General features: G+C 51.9%; 1 protein-coding gene across 1 annotated transcript in view; it reads left to right on the top strand.

The window, feature by feature from the left end:
- Positions 1 to 22,781, top strand: part of VWF (von Willebrand factor) — a 166,457-nt gene that overhangs the window by 36,772 nt on the left and 106,904 nt on the right. The window contains exons 7-14 of the mRNA XM_073020414.1: positions 2,777 to 2,993; positions 4,558 to 4,680; positions 5,851 to 5,962; positions 6,947 to 6,993; positions 15,089 to 15,225; positions 15,975 to 16,113; positions 17,207 to 17,307; positions 22,160 to 22,355. Coding sequence (XP_072876515.1) covers positions 2,777 to 2,993; positions 4,558 to 4,680; positions 5,851 to 5,962; positions 6,947 to 6,993; positions 15,089 to 15,225; positions 15,975 to 16,113; positions 17,207 to 17,307; positions 22,160 to 22,355 — 1,072 coding nt within the window. The remainder of the gene's footprint in view (positions 1 to 2,776; positions 2,994 to 4,557; positions 4,681 to 5,850; positions 5,963 to 6,946; positions 6,994 to 15,088; positions 15,226 to 15,974; positions 16,114 to 17,206; positions 17,308 to 22,159; positions 22,356 to 22,781) is intronic.

Raw genomic sequence — 22,781 nt, 5'->3', positions numbered from 1 at the left:
AAGAGAGGTTCCCTCCCTGTTACTAGAAACTCACTTCGTTCTGGAGGAGTATGAACTTCCCAAATAAAAGATGAACAAAAGCAGCCCCTCTGTTCCCTAAGGAGCACCCAAAATACTAAGAATTGATAATGTTGCCTGGCAACCATTCATCTCAGTATAGCCCAGGGAGATGGAGATAAGGGGAAATAAAGGACAAAGGTGTCCTTCTGTCCTGCTGGGGACCTGCTCACTATTCTAGTGGGTAAGCCTAGTGGCTGGAGGGGCTCTCTGGTGGCCAGGAGATGATGATAGGGGTCATTTATTAAGGTAAGTCTTCTGCGTGCATGTTCTGTTCAGGCTTCGGTAATCTTGTCACATAGGAACTGTTACTATTCTCCCCCGTTTTGCAGAGGAGGAGGGGTTGAGTAAACAGCCTAGCTCACACACTAGCATGGGGAAGACGTTGGGCTGAATCTGGGGCTGTAGAAGTCATGATGAGGCCAAGGCAGGCCTGCCCACCTCTTACCATCTCCCTGGCCATTGCTTTCAGAAGCCTCAGCTTCCCCTCGTGTAAAATGCTCAGGGTGACCAATGGAAGGCTGCATGTAACCGCCTGAGACCTAAGTGGTCCCAGGACCCACAACAGTGGCCTGCATTCATGGCTGGCCTGCGTGGTGCTGGCATTGTGGCGTCTTCACATGGCCCCACCAGGTTGTCTGAGACTCTGGTCATTTCCACAGGTCATTCTCTAAGACATCCTTCTCTGACCAGGTGAACTGATTTGCATAAGTCCCCACCACCAGTAAGGGGCAGAGCTGGGCCTTAGGCCTAGGCTTTTCACAGCCATGAGGCAGGTACTGGCCCGGCAGAAGGGGATTGGGTAAGGCAGGGCCGTGGAGGGGCTGCTGTTGGCCCTGAGACGCGGAGCAGCTGATGGCCGTCCCCGTGAGCCTGCCAGCTGCGCTTCTACGGTTCAGCAGCGCGTGCCGGTGGGGACTTTCCGAATGTGCAAGGAGAACCTGGGTTTTTTTTTTTTTTTTTGGGGACAGGGGCTCTGTCACCCAGGCTGGAGTGTAGTGGCACAATCTCAGCTCACTTTAACTGCCACCCTTGCCCCCGTTCAAGCAATCTCTTGCCTCAGCCTCCCGAGTAGCTGGGATTACAAGCCTGCACCACTATGCCCCAGTAAGTTCTGTATTTTCAGTGGAGATGGGGTCTCACCATATTGGTCAGGCTGGTCGTAAATTCTTGACCTCAAGTGATCCGCCCGACTTGGCCTCCCAAAGTGCTGGGATTACAGGTGTGAGCTACCGTGCCTGGTCTGCCTGCCTGGCTTTGAGGGTGGAATGTGTGGAGGCCTAGCAAGGGGCAGGGCCCTAGCACCAGGCACTGGGGCTAGGACACTGATTTCCTTCGGACCAAGATCCCTGTACTGCCAGACTGGATTTCAAGGATGGTGAGCAGATGGAGTCAGGTTTCTATTCCTCTGGGCTTTCTGTGGCGCCACAAAACAGGAGGCCCATAGGCCTGGCCTCTGGCCCCGACTGTAGATTTACACAGACTTGCTCTGGAGACCCTTTGTACAATTCAAGCTGATTGAGTTTCCTTCTCAAAATGGGTCGTTTCTTTCCTCTTTGTTACTGTCCCCTTTCCAAACACCGATTGGCTCCAGTTTACCCTTCAGGACTCAGTCCTTCCATTGAGATATTCTTGCACTTTTTTCTTTTTAGCTGAAGATCATAAGTCCTTTCACGAACCCCCAGCTTTGTCAGTCAGAGCATGCATTACGCCTCCGAGAAGTCATGCAAGAAAGAAATCATGGGGGTCATGTACATCCATGACCGTCTGTTGTGCCAAAGCTAAGAAAGACATCATGGATTCTAAGACGCACCATTGTTCTGTTTATCGCTCAGAAACGAAAGGCTGCCAGTTCAAATATGATAGCCGTCCTAAGATGCACTCCAACTTCAGAGATGTTACACTGTGGGGAAAAGGTGTATTTAGAGTTATTAATACATAGAATGGAGAGATGTTTCTAGGTAAAACTTAGGGTCGTTTATATGACCTACGTGAGTGAGCAGAAGTAGGAAGTGATGACAGTTCCAAAGCTGCCTGTGTTATCAGGATGAGGGCATCCACAAAGAAGTAGAACCAAGAATACTCATGCCTGCTGCAATGTGTCTGGGACATTCCATAGAATCCGTGCATGCTGTTGCTGCCGGAAACTGGTCCCGTCTGGCCTCAGCAATCACCTGGGGAGTGTTTCAAAAAAACTTCTTGCTGAACTCCATCCTCAAACTACTGAATTCAGATCTCTTAGGGTGAGACCCAGGAATCTCACTTTATGAAGCCCCTTGTTCCATCCCCTCATTCATAGTGAGGAAGGGCAAGGTCAGGGAGGGGAGCTGACCAGGTCAGTGCAGAACCAATGCTGACCTTGTTCCTGGACTCTGCAGCCCCTGAGGCCAACTCCAGGGCCAGTGCTCTTGGTGCTTCTCTCCATCCTCTGTCCGTTCCTAGGACACTGCCCACCATGGCAATCCAGGGCCTTGGACTCTGCATTTCCAGAACTCAGTCTAGGATATAACCTTAGCCTTGGTCTACTTCACATTGCACGGGTCCAGCATCTTTTTCTTGGTCGATGGGCTGGTGCATTGAACACATGCATCTGCTTGGTGCCAGCCTGTCCCAGATGCTGAGGGAGCTGCCTTGGTTTTCCTAGCAGGGCTAAGTCTCGGCACCACACTCAGGGAGACACTAAGGGAGCATACCGCTGAGGCGGCCCCTCTTCCTGCAGGGCCTGTGGGAGCAGTGCCAGCTTCTGAAGAGCACCTCGGTGTTTGCCCGCTGCCACCCTCTGGTGGATCCCGAGCCTTTCGTGGCCCTGTGTGAGAAGACTTCGTGTGAGTGTGCTGGGGAGCTGGAGTGCACGTGCCCTGCCTTCCTGGAGTACGCCCGGACCTGTGCCCAGGAGGGAATGGTGCTGTATGGCTGGACGGACCACAGCGCGTGCAGTAAGTCGGCCCCCTGCCCCGTCCTGCCCTGTCCTGCCCTGCCGGGGATGAACGGTCTGTCCTGGGTGATGTCCCTCAGGGCGCTTCGGGGCTGTGTCACATCCGTGCGGCTTTGCCACACCCAGCCAGCCAGTGACTGCAGAGCCACGTGTCCCGGACCCCTTTCCTGAATGGCTCCTGCCCTCTGTCGAACGGGCTTCCCAAAGCCCCATGTCCCGCCCCCGCGCCTCCCCGGCGCCCCCTGACTTCCCTCAGGAAATCCGACCCCTGCACTCACACAGTGTTCTCTGCTTCCCACCAAGATCTTGGTAGTTGCAGTTTCAGTTTTGTCTTCACCGCCTGCCCGCCTGAATTGATGAGCAGGGCGCTGGCCTGCCTGTGTGTGGTGATCTTTGAGAGAGCAGAAAGCCTTGATAAAGTTCTTCTCTTTTATTAAATCAGCCGCCTCTCCTGCAGGCTGATGACCGCCGTCCCTCCTTATGGTGCTGTGTGTTTCATCTTCCAGTCTCAGTGGGTCCCTAGTTATGGTCACTGTCCCCAAATTACGATTAAGTAGGGACTTCTGAGGTCACCTTACCAGAAGTCTCCTCTTTCCCCAGCCCTTCCAGTGATTAAAAGCCATGCAGATGGGCGCGCAGTCTGCGATGGTTGCACAGATGAGACAGAGGAGCTGGCCACATCTTTAGACTGCGCACATGTGTCTGTGTGTGGCAAATAGCTGCTGAATTCGACCTTTCCACCTGCCGTGGGGGTATGAGGAAGGAGGATGCTAGCAGCATAAAGCCGAGTGGCTGGTTTTTTTTTTTTTTTTCTTTTCGGTCTGTGAACGTAGGGTAGGGGAGATACCTGATGTATCTTGGAAAAGGTTAAGGGGCAATAGTTTGGTGTCAGAAAGTCCGGAAAAGAGTGCTTATATGTTCCGGTCTTTCAGTCAGCCTGAGCATCAGTCAGCTACAAGGTAGAGGAAGGGGAGGAGAGCTTGTCCTTGCCGTGAGGAGCGGGTTCCAGTGGGAAGAACAGAGTGCTTAGGTGATATCTGTGATGGCAGCCTTGTGGTAGAGTGGAAATAAATATGGAATGAATGTCACTATGCAGGTAAATGTGCCCTGTGCTGGGTGGGGCATTTGATTGGGGCCAATTTCATGGGGAAAAGAAGGGATGGGATAGAGGGGACCATGGCTCCTTGCTTGGTCCTAGGAGGCCACTCGTTTTGAGCCTAGAGGAGTTTGGTGTCACTCTGAAAGAGTTTTAGGTAAAGGGGCGCAAAAGAATGCCCAGTTGTTCATGGAGTGTTCATGGAGAGCAGATGACCACAAGGGGAAAGGTAGGGGTCCTGGGTGCCCCCAGTGGGTCTTAGTAAGGGCTTCACAAGATGGAAGATGTTCATCTAAGGGAGGGGTGGCCTCGGGGGCACGTGGCTCACTGGGGCCGAGATGGCCCCGGAAGCCTGAAGACAGGGGGAGCAGTTAGAGTGGGCGCAAGAGGGTCAGGCTGCTGCGTGGCTGATAAGATGATGCACCGGTGGGACCTGCTCTGGGCAGACCCCTTCGATGTTCCTTTTCAGGCCCAGTGTGCCCTGCGGGTATGGAGTATAAGCAGTGCGTGTCCCCTTGCACCAGGACCTGCCAGAGCCTGCACGTCACTGAAGTATGTCAGGAGCGATGCGTGGATGGCTGCAGCTGCCCTGGTAATGAACTTCCCATTTTATTTACAAATCGGAGACCTTGCCAGCACCCTTGGCTTTGGGAAGCGAGATGAAGGCCACTTGTGTTTGCTCTCCGTTGCTGAAATCAGAGGACTTTTATTAAGTTTTTAAATGTCCTTGTCCAGCGTGATCAGGATTGAGCTGGTCTTTCTTTTAAATGTCCGTTGTCCTGTTGTACTGTATCCATGAACGCACTTGTGTCTCGGGACATTGGAGGGTGGCCTGGGCCCCGACAGTGGCTTTGTCTGGGGGAACTCGTGGCCCATCTGAGCTGCAGTTGCTTTCTCAATTAGCTGCGTCAGGGAACTGATCTGGGAAAAAGATCTCCTGGGCGTGCTGTGTGAGCTCAGCTGAAAAAGGGCTCTGCACTAGAAAGTCTTTTCAGGGGAGGCTTGGTGGGCTTTAGGGAAAACCCCTGTTTAATTACTGAGAGCAAGGCTGGGCGCGGTGGCTCACGCCTGTAATCCCAGCACTTTGGAAAGCCAAGATGGGCAGATCACTTGAGTTCAGGAGTTCGAGACCAGCCTGGCAACATGGTGAAACCCCATCTCTACTAAAAATACAAAAATTAGCTGGGGGTGGTGGTGTGCACCTGTAATTCCAGCTACTTGGGAAATTGAGGTAGGAGAATCGCTTGAACCTAGGTGGTGGAAGTTGCTGTGAGCCGAGATCACACCACTGCACTCCAGCCTGGGTGACAAAGCGAGACTCAGTCTAAAAAAAAAAAAAAGTTATTGAGATGAGTCCTTTGTGTTTCAACTCATGAATTCTGTCACTGGAAGAGCTTGAACAAAACGGTTGACTCCCTTCATCTGCGGAATGGTGATGAGTATCTTCCCCATCTCACGTTGCATTAATGTGTAAGGGAAGCAGCACACACATTCTTGAGCTTCCTGGAAGAAGCCCTAAGCCCAGACTTGTGCCTCCCCTACTGGATGACCTGGAACAAAATTCTTTCATTTCTTCGTCTGTAGTATGGAGATGAGGAATTTCCCCTCCTTATATTGCATTATGTGGAAGATAAACACCACAGAACAAGTTCCTTGAGCTTCCTGGAAGAAGCCCAACCATCGCCCCCGGGGATTCTATAGTTGTGGGATGAGTGATGCAGTGACAATGTTGAGGTCTTTGTCTTGATGCCTTTGACCCCAGAGGGACAGCTCCTCGATGAAGGCCTCTGCGTGGAGAGCACCGAGTGTCCCTGCATGCATTCCGGAAAGCGCTACCCTCCCGGCGCCTCCCTCTCTCGAGACTGCAACACCTGGTAATGGGGGCTGCGCCGCGTGCTCTGGGAGACCTGCCCAGGGGACTGGGGAGGGGAGCTGGGTCAGCAGGAGTGGTGGCAGGTGGAAAAGAACCTGGGCCGCGCCAAGAAAGAAGAGACTGAGTTGGAGGCTACTGGTGGGGGCTAGGGACAGATTGTGGTAGGCAATGATGGGGAGCAAAGAGTATATTACAGATAAATAAGCCTTGAAGACAGGGAGGTCAGGAAGGGCAGGATCTTCACATGCAGACAACATCTCCAGCTGTCCCTCCAAACTATGCTTTCGTAAATGATCCTCTCCCCCTGGAGGAGGGCTGTATCACTAAGCAGCACATAGGTCGTCCTCTCCTTGAAATCTCTCATCTGCCAGGTGGTAGGGAGTTGCAGTGGCCAGTGGAAACTCACACCAGTCTGCCCTGCCTTGGTCCTTGCAGTAGGCCAGGCCCAGTCTGGCTTCTGTCATCTCAAGAAGCACCCTGGATGTCACCTCTGGCTGGCTTTGCCAGTCTCCTGCGCAGCAGGGACAACAATTCGTTTGGTCCCCAGACCTCCTCCCTTTGCTGTCTTTCCCTTCATAGCAGCCTTCTGTGTCCACTGAGCCCCCAGGTTTTCAGTCGGCCACCGCCCACCACACTTCTGGGCTGGGAACTACCCATTTCCATATCGCTGCCTTGCTCTCTGCCACTCACCATGTGTGGGGTAGGAATTTGACTTCTTGGTATCTGAGTAGATTTTCAGGGGCATCAGGTAGTTTTTCTTTTTCTGTCGGGATTTCTTCCCCTGGGTAATATCTCTAATATTCCTTTGTGGCCAAAACTCTGTCCTGTACAATTTTAACCCTATGAAGATTCTGCTAGCACCAGCTCCTTTCTTCTCCAGCATCCCTTCGTTTAGGGACTGTGATAACTACCATGAGCTCTAAATCCATTTGCATACCCTTGTGTTTGCAGAACCACCAATGACCTGTGCTTTTCTCCCCGACAGCATTTGCCGAAACAGCCAGTGGATCTGCAGCAATGAAGAATGTCCAGGTAGGCGACCTGCCGCTCATTCCCTTCCTCCTCCTCTGAATGGGGAGGCTTCTCCTCCTCTCTTAGCAGACAGGGCCACACATCAAGGCAGCAAGAAGTTGCCCTTTCTGCACAGGTTGGCTGCAACCACATGACCTCAGCTCTGGTTTCAGGTACCAGCTATGCTAACCTATTCACAGGCCAGAGGTGGGAGCCCTGCAACAGCTGAAATGGGAGAACACACCTGTGTTCAGGTGTTATTGTCTGTTCTTATTTTCTGTTTGCTGAAAGGATTAAGGTTGATGAGCTGTAAGGCCTGTATGGTCATGATTGACTTGACTAGACAAAGAGGATACAAATTATTTGGAAAATTAAGAGGTAGAAGGGCCTGGTAATTCTTTGGGCTTGAAGGGACAGTTCTAATGGAATTTTCCAAAATGACTAACATGAAGACCATGGCGTGGTCCAAGAGCTAGGAAAACCAGGTCACCAAATGATTCCTCCCATCCTGTCCCTGCCCTGGAAAATCTGCTTAGGAAAAATTATTGAGCAATCTCTGCCATTTGCTTTCTCCTCTGTTTGGCCCCAACTCTATTCTGTTTACTGCAAACCTTGCCCATTCAAAGCTCCCTTCTGCCCCACCTTCCAATGACCTCGGACCTTGCCCTCTGTGGTCACTCACGTGGTGTTTCTATGTGCTGGCCGCTGCACTAAACACTTTCCAGTTACAACCTGTGAGGCAGGTGCAGTTTATTCTCATGAAAGCAGAAACAGACCTAGAGAGGTTAAATGACTTGCCCAAAGTCACACAGCTGCTATGAGGCAGAGCCAGGGCTTGAACTCACAATTGCCTGGCTTCTTTTTCCCTTTCCTTTCTTTTCCTTCCTAGTCCTAACCTTCGGTGGCCTGAAGTGGGTTGAGCTTGGATACCTGGGATTGTATTTAGGGTCTGTGAATTAAAGGCTTTAGGATAACTCAGGACCTTATCCAGTGCCCTGTACACTGGGAAAATTCTGGAACTAGATGTGGGCTAGATCAGTTAGTCTAGCAAAGAGATGGCCACCCAGCCGGGTTCTTTTGTGTAACCCTTGAAGTAAAGCACGAAGGAGAAAGGATTGCTCTTGAAAGTGGTGTCTGTGCTCCATTGAACATAATTACACCATGTCAAAGACTGAAGGAGCTCTTTGGAAGACATGTGAGTTGCTGCAATTAACTTTTGAAAACACTTTTAACATCTAAATAATCACTCATTGTATGAGATCTATGAGCCACAGTGGGTGGAATTAGGAATTGAGTTTATCGTGTGTTTTTTTAGATGTTTGTAACGACCAGATTAGGAAGTCTTAACAACTACTTACTGTAGGATGGGTCTTCCATCATCCTTCCAACTGTCCATTCATCCAAGTACTATTTGAACACCCACTGTGTACATGATGTATGTTTTCTGGGGCAGACAATATCCTCTGGTCTTCAATTCAAAATTTGGAAGATGACTTTGCTGAGGATATAAGACATTATCTTGATGTCTTGATGAAAAGATAAACAGTTTCAATTCTGTCTACTAAGTGGTTTGATATTTTGCCAACAAAACCACTACGCTCTTCTCTGCACTTGGCTGTGACCGTCTTTTTCTAGTTCGGGAGTTTCGTTGATCATTGCCTCCTAGTCCATGTGCACCCATGCACACGAGCATATTTTCACACCCTGCCGTGACTCAGCAGGCGGTGGGGCTGTCTGATGCTCCCAGTGTGATGACTGCAGATAGAGCTGCTGATGGGAAGAATAGGCAGTATGGTTCTGGAGGGGATACGCTTGGCTCTGCTTGTAAAGTGAGGAGCAGGCCAGAGCTGCTCTGCAGCCCCTGGAGGAGTGGACATTGTGCATCTTAGAAATAGAGACCTGGGGCCAGTTGCGGTAGCTTCTGCCTGTAATCCCAGCACTTTGGGAGGCCAAGGCAGGAGGATCACTTGAGGCCAGGAGTTCAAGATCAGCCTGGCCAACACAGCGAAACTCCGTCTTTACTAAAATTACAAAAATTAGCTGGGTGTGGTGGTGCATGTCTGTAGTCTCAGCTACTTGGGAGGCTGAGGCAGGAGAATTTCTTGAACCTGGGAGGCGGAGGTTGCAGTGAGCTGGGATCTCACCATGTACTCCAGCCTGGGTGACAGAGTGTGAGACTCCATCTCAAAAAAAATAAAAATTAAAAAAAACGTAAAAACACCTGGGGTTTCATTTTCTGGAATAAGATGAGAGTGTGTTAATTATCTATTGCTGTGTAACAAATTATCCCCAAATGTAGTACCTTAAAACAACAAATGTTATCTTACAGTTTCTGTACCTCAGGAATCTGGGTATGGCTTAACTGGGTGCCTCTGGCCCAAGATCTCTTATAAGGTTGCAGTGAAGCCATTGACTGGGGCTGTGGTCTTACCTGAGGTCTTGATGGAGGGTGGGGGTAAAGGGGATGCTTTGAAGCTCGCTCATGTGCTGCTGGTGGCAGGCATTGCTTTCTCACCATGTGGATCCTCCCTGGGGCCTCCTCGTGACGTGACAGCTGGTTTCTGTGGGCAGAATTGTTTCAGAGTGAGTAACAGGGAGCAGTGGAGACAGAAGCCACAGTCTTCTAAAAACCTAGTCTCTGAAGTGACATCCTCTCACTGCTGCTGTATTGTCGTCACTAGAAACAAGTCAACACATCCAGTTTACATTCAGGGAGGGGAGAGGTTACACAAAGACACTAATCCAGGAGGAGATGCGTCCCGGGGGGCTATCGTGGAGGCTGTGCAGTGCAGTGTTGTGTATGGGTAGTGGAAGAGGGAAGACGGCCCAGGAGCGCAGCCGTCTGGACTGGAGAGGGGCTGGGTTTTGCATGATGCTCCTAGACCTAGACCTTCGTTGTTCTCTGCATGTCCCTGCTTACGGGTTAGGATGTAGGGCAGCCTTAGGGACAACTGTGGCTTCCCCATAGCCTGCAGACTTCCCTTTCTCTAACCCTGAGCCTCCTTTCCCTTCCTCTGCAAAACAAACTGTGGGGAAGCTCTGCTAATTTAGTTCCCATTGAAAGGAGCATGTCTGTTCATAGGGACTATTCTTCACATGAAAACAACTCATGCTATAGGATCTCAAACTCCTAGTGCAAGTATGTGGAAGGGACTTTTCTCGAGCTGGGAAAGGGTAAGTGGAAGAATTTTCATTTGTGTCCCAAACCCCGTGGGACTGTAAATGTGGCCAAGAATGGAGGCTGAGAGCGCGCAGGCTCTGGACTCAGGCAACCTGGTTGGAATTCCAATTTCATCTCTTAGGAGCTGGGTGACTTTTGCCAAGTTAATGATTTGCAGCCTCAGTTTCCTAATCTGTAAAGTAGGGCTCATGACAGCAACCTCATCCCATGGCTCTTGTGAGGCTGTTAACACACAGCAAGTACTCAACAAACGTGGGCCGTTACCATCTTCACAGAGCTCACAGGAAGCTGTTTCCTTAAGTAGGGTCAGAGAAGGACTAAGGCACAGGGGAAAGCCCAAAGGAGCCTGGAATGGGGAGGAGTGGTGTGTGTTTTGGGGGGTGGCTTGGCCAGTGGGGCAGGAGGGAGGTCTGGCCTCCCTGGAGAGGCTGGTAGACCTGTCCTGGACAGCTGGAAGGGAGGCCTTGCAGTTACTTGTTGCTTGTTTGGTTCAAGATAATTTCTGATGGATTCTAACACAGCCCTAATAATTTGACCTTGGGAATCAACGTCAGTTTGTTCTGAAGCCTCCAGGAAGGAAGATAAACCCCACACCCCAGGCTAACAGACAGCGAAGCATTATCGGAGCAGATGCCTCTTACATAGGAAGATGCGTTCTGAGGGCCCTGTGCTTTCCGGGGGGTTCTCACTCCTCGAGTTCACAGAAAATCTCCAGTGGCCTGTTCACTCCTGATGGGGTTTCTGGAGTGCCGTCAGACCCCCTTCAGCTGGGCCAGGGCATCATGTTTCATAGACAAGGCTTTCCTCCCTCTGGTCTCTGTTCAGAGACACAGTTGTCCCTATGCCCCTTGGTAAGTGCCCAGGATTAGAATGACATCAGGCATATGAGAAACTGTAGGAGCCAACCCGTGAGGCAGTTTTAGGTGGTATCAAGGGCTTTGAGCTCTGTAGCTAGACAGACTGCTGGTGTTTAGATCCCTGTTTGGCTTCTTTGGGAACTTGGATGAGTTGAACTTCTCTATGCTTCAGTTTCCTCATCTGTAAACTGCGGATAATAATGAGCACTTCATAGGAGCAATCATTGAGATGGTTTCCACACAGCAGTTGGAAATGCATCTTATGCCAGGCATGGTGGCTCATGCCTGTAATCCCAGCCCTTTGGGAGGCTGAGTGGGCAGATTGCTTGAGCCCACGAGTTGAAGACGAGCCTGGGCAACATGTTGAAACCCCATGGCTACAAAAAATACAAACATTAGCCAGGCGTAGTGGTGTGTGCCTGTAGTCCCAGATGCTTGGGAGGCTGAGATGGGAGGATCGCTTGAGCCTGGGAGACCGAGGCTGCAGTGAGCTGTGATGGCATCACTGCATTCCAGCAGTGATCCTGTCACACACACACACACACGAGAAAGAAAAAAAGTGCATCTTGGGCCAGGTACAGCAGCTCATGCCTGTAATCCCAGCACTTTGGGAGGCCAAGGCAGGTGGATCATTTGAGGTCAGGAGTTTGAGACCAACCTGGCCAATGGTGAAACCCTGTCTATACTAAAAACAAAAACAAAAAACCCACAGAAATGAGCCGGGCATGGTGGCACATGCCTGGAATCTCAGCTGCTCAGGAAGTGGAGGCAGGAGAATTGTGAGAGCCCTGGAGACAGAGGCTTCAGTGAGCCGAGATGGCACCACTGCACTCCATCCTGGGCGACAGGGTGAGACTCTGTCTCAGGAAAAAAAAAAAAAAAAAAAATGCATCTTGCACATTTGGTAGAGATAATGTTGCAGGCTTTGGTGACAATTTGCGTCTGGCGGAAGTCTTGAGTTGCTTTGCTAAAGGCCTGTGGGTTGTCATTTCTGCAGGGAAGGCTTTGGGAGGTGGAGGGTTGTGGGGCCAGGGAAACCAATGGCCCGAGCAGAGCAGCCATGTCCAGGGCTCACTGCTGCACACCAAAGGCTTTGTTTAGAAGAGGTAATGTGCTTCCATCAGATGAGAGGTTCCGTTTCGTTTTTCATGAGGGAGGATCTTTATTCACATAGAGGTGGATCTGCTTTAACTTCTGGATGTGTGTGTGTGTGTGTGTTTTTTTTTTTTTTTTTTTTTTTTTCCTGAGACAGTTTCACTCAGTCGCCCACGCTGGAGTGCAGTGGCGTGATCTCGGCCCACTGCCAACCTCTGCTTCCTGGGTTCAAGCAATTCTCCTGCCTCAGCCTCTAGAGTAGCTGGGATTACAGGCACCCGCCACCACACCTGGCTAATTTTTTGTATTTTTAGTAGAGAGATGGGATTTCTCCATGTTGGCCAGGCTGGTCTCGAACTCCTGACCTTGGGTGCTCCTCCCACCTCGGCCTCTCAAAGTGCTGGGATTATAGGCGTGAGCCACCGCGCCCAGCCTGGATGGGATGTTCTTTTTTTCAGTGCTGTGTTCGGAATCACCTGCCTTTCATTCATTCACCAAACTTCCAGTGCCCATCTCCGTCTAGTGGTGGGCCCGCTGTTCCACGGGGACTGCCTGTTGCTGACTAATGGGGAATATCCTAGTGTCCCATCCTGGGCAGAGGATGGGTGAGCCTGTTCACATGGCCCGTGGTTCTGGCTGACGTTCTAGCTCCCGTGGCTAACTGCTGCCTGGCAGCTCACCCACCCATTTTCCTGTGTTTGTGGCTGTGTTCCTCAGTTGTACTGAGGAGATAAGCTAAATCATAATAATTAGACTTCTGATTTGTGAGAAACTTGAGAACACAAGTCAGTGAAGGTCAGAGAAGGAAATCATGAGAGGGTTAGATGCTGGCCCTGAAAGTTTTCCTTTCGAATATTTGCACATTTCTCATTGACCCTTCTTTTCCTGGGTATTGTTAAAGAAGACAGAAGTCCACTTTCTTGTTTAGATAAGAGTGCTCTTGAGAAAATAGAGAAGGCTGGGGGAAGAATTCCCACCCATTTTTACTGGAGCAGGGTCAAGACATTTGACACAAATGACCATATTACTGTGTTTGTAGAATGATGATAATTTCTGAAAAATGGTCAGTTCAGAAAGGCTTTCCTGAGACCTCACTGAACTTGAAATTCCAGCGTATCCACAATGGGCTGGGATGATCCTGGCCCCTATTTTGTGGCCTGTTCTGCTCTGTCCTCCACAAACAGTCACCCCTCACTGCCACCCTTCTCGAGGAGGCAGTAGAGAAGGTGGGTCATGCTGACTGGAGTGATCTGAGGCCTCTCCACTTTCTCCGGGCTAGATGTGCCCTCCTGACCCATGCTGTCCTGGAAGGGATCTGCTGCCCTGGGGACCAGGCAGAGGGACGCGTACATCCCTGGGGCACCTCATCCTTAATCCTGCCTTCACACACATCCCAAAGGCAGGCCCACTCCTGGGTCCAAGTCTGCACAGTCTAGCCTGGCCTCTGGCTGGGCCTGTCAGGGCACATGCAAGCAAGAAGGGCCAGGCAGTGCTGGCCTGTGGAGCTTGTCCTGGACAAGCTAGAATCTCTCTGTGTCTTTTGGGGCCCCCTTGGCTGTGTGACAGGGCCTAGCATCAGCCCCTGGAGCTGGGCCCACATGGGATGGTCTGTAGGACCCTCTTACATTTGTCTCTCCAGCATTGATCTAGCACCTCTTCCCTGAAGGGGGAACTTCAGGTGGAGGCTGAGGTGGTGCTGTAGACAGCCAAGCCTCTGCTGTTTGGAGGGTCTCAGGGGAAGCCCTGTGCACTCTGTACGTCCTCATCTTTGCTTCGATCATTAGAGAAAGGGGCTCACACACGCACCGTAGAGTGGCTGGGTGGGGAAAGTCGTTCTCCTTTACCAAATGGCAATGGTCTGTCTCTCTTTCTATATATATTTCTTTTTCTGCAGAGTAGGTAGCAAAGATGAGAGCAGGTGGAGGAAATATATAGGGGAGGTGTGGAAGGGATCCAGATGCCCTTTCAACTTTAACGGGTCCATGTTTGGCCCTGAAGGATGGGATTGCCTCAAGCCAGGCAGGTTGAAGGAGAATCACTGGAGACATCGGCAGAGGCCTCCCCATGCCAGGACACCTTCCAGGAGGATGTGTGATCTCAGGTTGGAGGTGCATTGAGCCGGAAGCATGGGGCCTAGGCTGGGGTGTAGGGGAGGTGGTGTGGGAATTAGGGTGGGGACAAGTTGAGGGCTTTGAGTTGCAGGGTGATGAAGGGGAGTCCTAGTCCCCACCCACAGATGTGTCAGCCTGCGCTGGGAAGCTGGCCCTGCCGAGGTCAGCACTGCCTGGGCGGTGGTGAGATCATGGGCAGATGGCCTCCTGGTTCCCCATTGGCCCTGGATGGAGTCGCAGCGTGGGCTTGCCCCTCTGAGGACACAGAAAGCAATGGCCTTAGAGTCGTCCCTCGGCTGGTGAGGAGGATGGAGTCCCCATTTTCACTGCTGAGCTCCAAGACTGTCCCGCCTCACCCTCCCACCTCATCCTGTGTCTGGGTTGCCTCCTCTGCCCCTTGGCCCCAGGGACTCTCCAAGGGTGGCACTGTGTCCCAGAGCCCCTCCACACTCAGGTTCACAGAACTCCGCTGGCACCAGTCTGAGGCTGGTGTGGCACTGATGCCAGTGGGAAGCAGGGGGACACAGGACAGTGAGCTGCGGAGGAGGAGGGAAGGCCGCAGGGAGCCTGGAAGCAGGAGCATGGGTTCCTGCCTGGTTCCATCACTGACTTGAGGGTGGCTCTGTCACCTTCCTTAGTTGCCCGGTCTGTAAAATGAGACCTCGATCTGAATGACCCAGCTCTGACATCTTGCGGTTTTAGGAGCAGGAGCCAAATTCTCTTTTAGAGCTCGTTACTAGACTGGAGTGGGCAAAGGACGTCCGTGCAGTTTTGGGGAGAGGGTGCCCTGCTTGCATATGCATTCCACCTTGGCCACCCCAGGGGACTTTCCCTCACCTCCCATTCTTCTCCCTTCCTCCATGTCTCTCCAGGGGAGTGCCTCGTCACAGGTCAATCCCACTTCAAGAGCTTTGACAACAGATACTTCACCTTCAGTGGGATCTGCCAGTACCTGCTGGCCCGGGATTGCCAGGACCACTCCTTCTCCATTGTCATTGAGACCGTCCAGGTGAGTTTTGCCAGCCCGGCGGCTGGTCGGGTGGCAGCCCAAGGTGCTGCATAGCTGCTGGGCTGAGTGGGCAGCCCCTGAAAGGCATGGGCCATTGCTTTCTGTGCATGAGGGAGGTCTCTTCCAGACTCCAGTTAGCCCCTCCTTCATCCAGAAACCCAGCCCATCCCCTCTCTCCCTAGATGCTGGGGGAAGGCATCCTGCCCTGACAATAATGCCGTCTCAGGGCTGGCTCAGCTCCCTACTCAGGGGAAGCATCCTCCTTGGGTCTAGCCTTTTGCCCCCGTAACTAATCCTCTGATGTTTGGAGCTGGGGGTGGCTGGGGTGGGGGCAAAGAGGGCCTGTCTTCTGCTCTGAACTCTCTGGTACGTGCGTGGGTTCCTTTCTCTAGGGATGGAGGCCAAGATGAGGATGAATAGAGTGCACAGGGCTTCCCCTGAGGGTAAAAGTCACTGATTCTCTTTGGAACAGTAGGTCCGAGGAACACTGAAGCAGAGGCCCATGGTTCTTTATGAAAGACCGGGCCAGGCTGGGAAAAGGTGCGAGTAAGGATGCGCTTAGCGCCTTCTTGCTGCACAACTCTAGGGGGCCCCATTTACATGGAGTATTCTGGGAGAAGGGAGTTGTAGGCTGTGAGAAGGCCAGGGGCGCTCTGGGCTTGGGGCCTTTCTCTGATTAAGAGGGTCCTGAGCTGGGTTGCTGGACAGGCAGGGGGTGCAGCAAAGTCACCCTTGTTCCTTCTCGGTAGTGTGCTGACGACCCCGATGCTGTGTGTACCCGCTCTGCCACCGTCCGGCTGCCTGGCCTGCACAACAGCCTTGTGAAGCTGAAGCATGGGGGAGGAGTTGCCATGGATGGCCAGGACGTCCAGCTCCCCCTCCTGAAAGGTGTGCTTCGTCCTGCTCCATCAGGCCTGGGGCTGGCACAGCCCATCCCTTAGCACCCTCCTCCTCAACCCTGGTCACTGTCCTTAAGGACCTGCATGCTGCTTTCATGGGAATGTGATGGAGAGTTATCTTTGGAGGGCAGGGCGGGGTGCTTGGCATGCATCCCTGCAAGAAAGGAAGGCTTCCTGGAGGAGGAAGACTAGAGAAGGAAGCCTATAGATGAAGAGGTTGCTGTAGGCCTGTGACAGAGTGTAGATGGGAAAAGGGAACTGAGGATTTTTATTTGGCTTGAACCAAAGGGGCGAGTTGAGTCTTGGGCAGGTGGTTCTGGTTTGCTCTGGGGTGGGACAGGGGCAGAGGTTGACGCTGAGAGATCGGGAGTGACTGGTGATGTCACACCAGAGGATGCCACTTGGGGTAAGGTCAGGTGACCCTCTGGCCTGTCTGGAGGTAGCAAAAAACCTACCTGTCCAGACTCTTCCTCCGCGACTGCTGGCCACTTTGTTGCCCATTATCCTAGCATCGCATACAGCGGATGAACCTGGGCTAGTGGGTACCCAGCATGTCCATGGGTGTTAATGCTGTGTGTCTCCTTATGAGCTGTTTGTTCCCCCAGGGCAAGGGGTATGCTCCTATATGTCGCCACCTTTCCACAGAAGCAACAATTGCTATATTCAGTGTTGTACACAGCATCGCTCAGACATGAGGTGGTGTGCGGTGGCAAAGTGTCCCAGGCACATTCAGGTGTCCTGGTGTCAGTGCTGGAGAGATGATCCCCTCTGCTCCAGGGCACCCGCCTACAGCCGAGGATGCAGGAGCCTCTGCCTCCCTCCTGTGGCAGTAGGGGGAATGGCAGGTCATAGCCAGGGTGCAGAGGCTTCTTCCTGGGGGGGACCCTGTTTGCCCTCTGTCCACCTTGATCACCCTTCCTCCTCACACCCCCTGAAACCTCATGGCCACCCCAGTCACCCCTAAGTCATTGCTGTTCATTGCTACCGTCCTTTTGAGACACCCATTTCCCCCCAATACATCTGCCTGCCACCATCCTGTCCTCTCCCCACCTCTGCCTGAATCCTGTCCTGCTGGGTTCCAGGTGACCTCCGCATCCAGCATTCAGTGACGGCCTCCGTGCGCCTCAGCTACGGGGAGGACCTGCGGATGGACTGGGACGGCCGCGGGAGGCTGCTGGTGAAGGTAGGTCTTCTCACGGGGCACTGGCTCCCTGCAGCCAGGCCCTTACAAAGTACCCCTTGTGCTCTGGGCAGAATGGCTTTGTGTGGTGGGAGAAGAATTCCTTTCTCCTCATGGCCCACACCCCCAGAGCGAGGAACAGGCCTCTCTTGTTTATGAGGCTTGTGTGTGTTTGCTGGATGCCCCTTCTTGGCCCCAGGGATTCTCCCTGCTGGGCTCTGCTATCCCAAGGGCTTCTAGACTAGGGTGAGCTCTTGTGGGGCTGGGGAGGGGCAGGTTTGCTGTCCAATCTCCCGGCTGAAACAAGGCCCGGGAGCAGGCGTGTCTCCCTGGGTGCCCACTGTGGGCAGTAAGGGAAGAGCCAGATTGGCACTCTCAGCTAAGAGAAAGCCAGCCCGTCTGCCCGGGAAAGGTTGCTCAGGAAGCCACTAGATTCTTCCCCTGGGACTCTGCATGTGTGGGCCACTTCCTCTTGTTCTCGGTGCTCCTAGAATCACACTGGATAGCAGTCCATACTTTTCACGGAGCCTTCGTCTGCACTGTTTCTCTGGAAATGACCCTGGCAGGTGGGCAGTGCAAATACTATTACTGCCATTTTATAAATGAGGCAACCAGGGCACAGGAAGTTGAGGGGAGGGTCCAGTGCTCCAGAACTTCCAGGGCTAGGATAGACTCCTCTGATCAGACTTCCCACTCTGACCCCCCACCACCCTGTCGTGGCAGAGCGAGAATTAGTTCTGTGCCTCGTGCCTTTCCCATCAGAACCAAAAGTGGTACTCACTTGGTCTTGAATGCCTTTACACTCTTAAAAATTATTGAGGACCCCAAGATCTTGTAGGAGGATTTTGTTTATTGATATTTACCAGATTAGAAATTAGAGACATTTAAAATATGTATTTATTAACTCATTCAAAAATTATAAGAAACCCACTACACATTAATATAAACATCACTGTTTTGGGGAAAAATAACTTTGCCAGAACAAAAATAAGCAACAAGAATAATACCACTGTTGTACATTTCTGCAAATTTCTTTAATGACTGGCTTAATAGGAGACAGCTGGGTTCTCATATCTACTTCTGCATTTAATGTTTTGCAATATTGCATGTCACGTGGCCTCTGGAAAATTCCACTGTATACTTGTAAGAGAATGAGGAGGGAAAAGGCAAGTAATGTTTTCATAGTATTATGAAAGTAGTTTTGGTCTCACAGAGCCCTTGAAAAGGTCTCAGGGACCCCTGTGGGTCTCAAGACCACACTTTGAGAACGACTATGCTAGATTATGCCCTGGAGAGGCTTGTCCTGCCTCCTGGGATCCTGTGTTCCACAGGGTCCTTGCTATAATCCTGGGTGGTGGGGCAGGGTGGCGGGTATTGCCCAGGTGATCCTGGCATCCTCCATTCTTGTGTGGCCGTATTCTTTCTCTGTCTTAGAGCTCCTGAGGGAATTTCAAACTACTTTTTTTTTTTTCTTTCATGAAAATAAACCTGCAACCACAGACCATAAAGCAGGAAGGTCTGGAAGATCCTCTTGTCAACCTCCCATTTCCAGTAGGAAATACAGAGCCATTGTTTCTGAAGCAGGAGTAACTTGCCCTGGGCCTCACGGTCGTTTAGTTACAGGTTGAGGACCAGAACTGGGGTCTCCTGGTTCCTGACCAATCTTGCCTCCTGCACCCTGGTCTTCAAGGGGGTGCTTCATGTTAGCCAGTCCACTTTTTAAAAAAATTTTTTGTTTTTTGAGAGAGGGTCTCACTCTGTTGCCCAGGCTGGAGGGCAGTGGCAGGATCTTGGCTCACCACAACCTCTGCCTCCCAGGCTCAAGCGATTCTCCTGCCTCAGCCTCCCGAGTAGCTGAGATTACAGGTGCTCACCACCACACCTAGGTAATTTTTGTATTTTTAGTAGAAATGGGGTTTCACCATGTTGGCCAGGCTGGTCGTGAACTCCTGACCTCAAATGATCCACCCTCCTCAGCCTCCCAAAGTGCTGGGATTACAGGTTCACGAGAGCCACTGTGCCTGGCCGACCAGTCCATTTTCTCAGCATCCTCCCACCTCACAGAGACGGTGCTCTCCACCCATGCACTTTCTTCCCTCGATCAGCAGGGCCGTAACTTCTCATCCTGGGCAGTTGCCCTTCCTCCCCGCAGGTTTCTTTGGTCTTTGTCTCTCCCCTGAGGAGAAGAGAGGCCAACTTCTTTCTGTGGGACGGGACATAGGGTTATCTTTGGGGGTGGGTTTGTGTCGGCTCTAGCTAACAAGAAGAGGTTTCCTTGGCCAAGATTCAGGACAGGGTCAGATGACCCCATGGCCTGTAGAACCATCTTTCTGTGTGTTTTTTTCCTTTTTCTTTACACAGGTTCCTGGGGCTCATGGAAAGGGACTATCTTGTGGGTTTTATTATGAAGCAGGAAAGGGGGTGTTTGAGATGGGGCAGGAGGTGGGGAGCCTCAGACTGCTGACCCCAGGGCTTTTGGGGACTGCAGTGTGGAGGCAAGAGCTGGAGGGAGGCTAGCTGGGGCACAGGTGGTGCAAGAGGAGGTGCTATTAGGGGCCCTCTGGTCTCCTTCCCCTGGGTGTGGTGTGCACGCTTTGTCCCTGTGGGGCTGGTGGTCCAGGCAGCAAGGCTCCAGCCAGCAGAAATCACGCCGTCTGTGTGCTGTTTCCCTGGCCTGCTAGTTGCCTTGCAGGAACAGTGGTGTGGAAAAGACCCTTTCACAGGCTTCATTTAGTCAGAACTGTCACTGAGCAGAGGTTTATTTCAAATAGCAAGTGTCTCTAAGTGTCGCACCCACTCTCCTAACCCTGGCCGAGCTGACCTCGGAGACAAGCCAAGGAGATGGTAGATGTGATTTTAGAGTGGGGCACTGGAGTGATGGCTGGCCTGGTGGGGGTGAATGAAAACGCCTTTGGGGAGCATCAAAATCTGAGAAAGGAGAGAGAAAAGATGCTGAGAGGTGGGAAGGGAGTGGAGGTGCACGGCCAGTTATGATGCCTTGCCCAGGGTGCCCTGACTCTGGGCATTGCATCCCAGCCCATCAGGAGGAGAACCTAGTTATTCACTTACTTATTCATTGATTTGTTCAATGATTCATTCATTCAACAAACACTTATTGAGTATCTGCTGGCACTGCTGTGGGCTTGAATGTCTGTGTCCTCTCCAAATTTATATATTGAAATCCTAACCCCCAACGTGATGGTGTTAGGAGGTGGGGCCTTTGGGAGGTGATGAAGAATGAGATTTATGCCCTTTTAAAAGACCTCAGAGAGTTAGCTAGCCCTTTCCACCATGTGAGGACACAGCTAGAAGGTGCCATCTATGAACCAGAAAGCAGGGTCCTCACCAGACACTAAATCTGCTGATGCCTTCCTCTTGGACTTACCAGATTCCAGAATTGTGGGCAATCAGTATCAGTTGTCTATAAGCCACCCAGTCTGTGGTGTTTTCTTATAGCAGCCTGGAAGGGCTAAGACAGGCACCATTCTAGATGCTGAGATTACAGCAGTGAGACAAAACAGACAAAAATCCTTACCTCATTTAGCTTAAGTTCTAATGGAGAGAGACAGACAATAAACAAAGCAGACAAGTAAATTATAGATTGGAAAGTGACAGATCCCGGGGAAATAAAGCAGAGAAAGGGGCAGGATGTGCCAGGGTTGGGGGGGGGAGATTTACATTTTAAATAAGGAGGTGGGAGAAGGCCTAACATGACAACATTTGGTATTTGTCAAGCAAACAAGGAAACATTACTCTGTCCCCTTAACACTGTTTACTTGGGTTCGATTTCTACAGGCCTCGGACCTACTACTGGATTGTTAACCCTGCATCTTGTTAGGTTGGAGCTGGAAGTTGAAAAGGGGCTCTAAGAACTGACCCTAGTCCCTGAGGGACTCAGAACACAGGGAGGTCGTCCCACCTTGGTAATGACATGTGGAGAGAGGGAGTCAGGACTCCCGGGTCCCAGCCCCCGCTCCACCTTCAAATCGGGGTCCTCTCCCTAGAAGCCAGCAGATGCTCCCAGCTGTTGGGGGGAAGGGCAGGTTCCACTCTCCTGGTTGTCCCCGAATGTGCACTTTGGGCTCAGAACTTGGTTCAGTTCTGAGAATGGACAATAAACCACATACTGATGGCTGGAGTTTGAACTTTGCCGCTGTCACCCTGGCAGGCTGCCTCAGAGCCCTTGCAGACCCCTACTTCTACCCATCATCACCCCCAGAGTCCTTTTGCTCCTGGGCCTTTCTCTTCAGGGGCCTTTCTCTTCAGTGATGCCCTGGGCCTGAGTGACAGGCAGCAGGTTGGGAGGAGGTGTTTGTCATTAACTGTGAGCTCCTGGAGAGCCTGGGACCACACCTGGCAGCCTGCTGTGCCGACCCTGAGTGACCAGTGCGAAGTCTTCCTATATAGAGGGGCCTTGAGTTTGCACGTGACTCTTTGTAGGGGCGGGGGGTCAGGCCCACTGGTGTGGATGGCACGGAGGGCAGAGCGCTTCGGGCTGGGCTCAACCTGCCTACTTACCCTAGCTCCGCCACTACCTCCCTGACCTTAGGCAAGTCACTTTCTCTGGGCCTCCCTTCTCCATCCTTAGCATTCTTAGATGAGCTGATGAATTCTAAAACCACTTGTGGCACCACAGGGCTCTGGTGATTTGGGAACAGGGATGGAGCTGGTAAATTTACACTGCAGTTCACTTTTTTTCCCCCTTTTGCAGCCTAGGGCTTAGCTGCCTTTTATTAAATTCATATTTATTTTTCACCCGGGGAACATTTTTTTTATTAAAACAATCTCATTAGCGAAACAACTCTGCCGCTGCTTTGGCGGCAGCGGCTCCAGAGTGGCCTGGTCTCTCCCGCAGCTGTCCCCCGTCTACGCCGGGAAGACCTGCGGCCTGTGTGGGAATTACAATGGCAACCAGGGCGACGATTTCCTTACCCCCTCTGGGCTGGCGGAGCCCCGCGTGGAGGACTTCGGGAACGCCTGGAAGCTGCATGGGGACTGCCAGGACCTGCAGAAGCAGCACAGCGATCCCTGCGCCCTCAACCCGCGCATGAGTATGTGAATCCGGGGGCAAGACAGGGAACTCGCAGAGCCCCGAGGTCCCCAAATCAGTGCAGTGCGTTCCGGAGGCAGTGCTCCCATTGCGGGGGGGCGAGGAAATGGGTGGGCTTTGTTTTTTCTTCAGCTCTTGATCCTCTGAACTGGGCCATTTGCTCTTCCCTTTATTGGGCACCCTCCACGGGCCAACCCCTAGGAAAGAAAAAAAAAAAGTCTACCGAGGCGGGAGAATCGCTTGAGGTTAGAAGTTTGAGACCTGTCTGGGCAACGTCGGAAGGCCCTATTTCTATTAAAAATAATAATTAATAAATTTGCCGGGCGTGGTGGGGCGTGCCTGTAATCTCAGCTACTTGGGAGCTACGTGGGACGGTTGCATGAACCCAGGAAATCAAGGCCGCAGTGAGCCAAGATCGCATTTCTGC

The sequence above is a fragment of the Chlorocebus sabaeus genome, chromosome 11 (genome assembly GCF_047675955.1).
Source record: "Chlorocebus sabaeus isolate Y175 chromosome 11, mChlSab1.0.hap1, whole genome shotgun sequence".
Lineage (NCBI taxonomy): Eukaryota > Metazoa > Chordata > Mammalia > Primates > Cercopithecidae > Chlorocebus > Chlorocebus sabaeus.
This window is presented reverse-complemented; position numbering and strand designations above follow the sequence as displayed.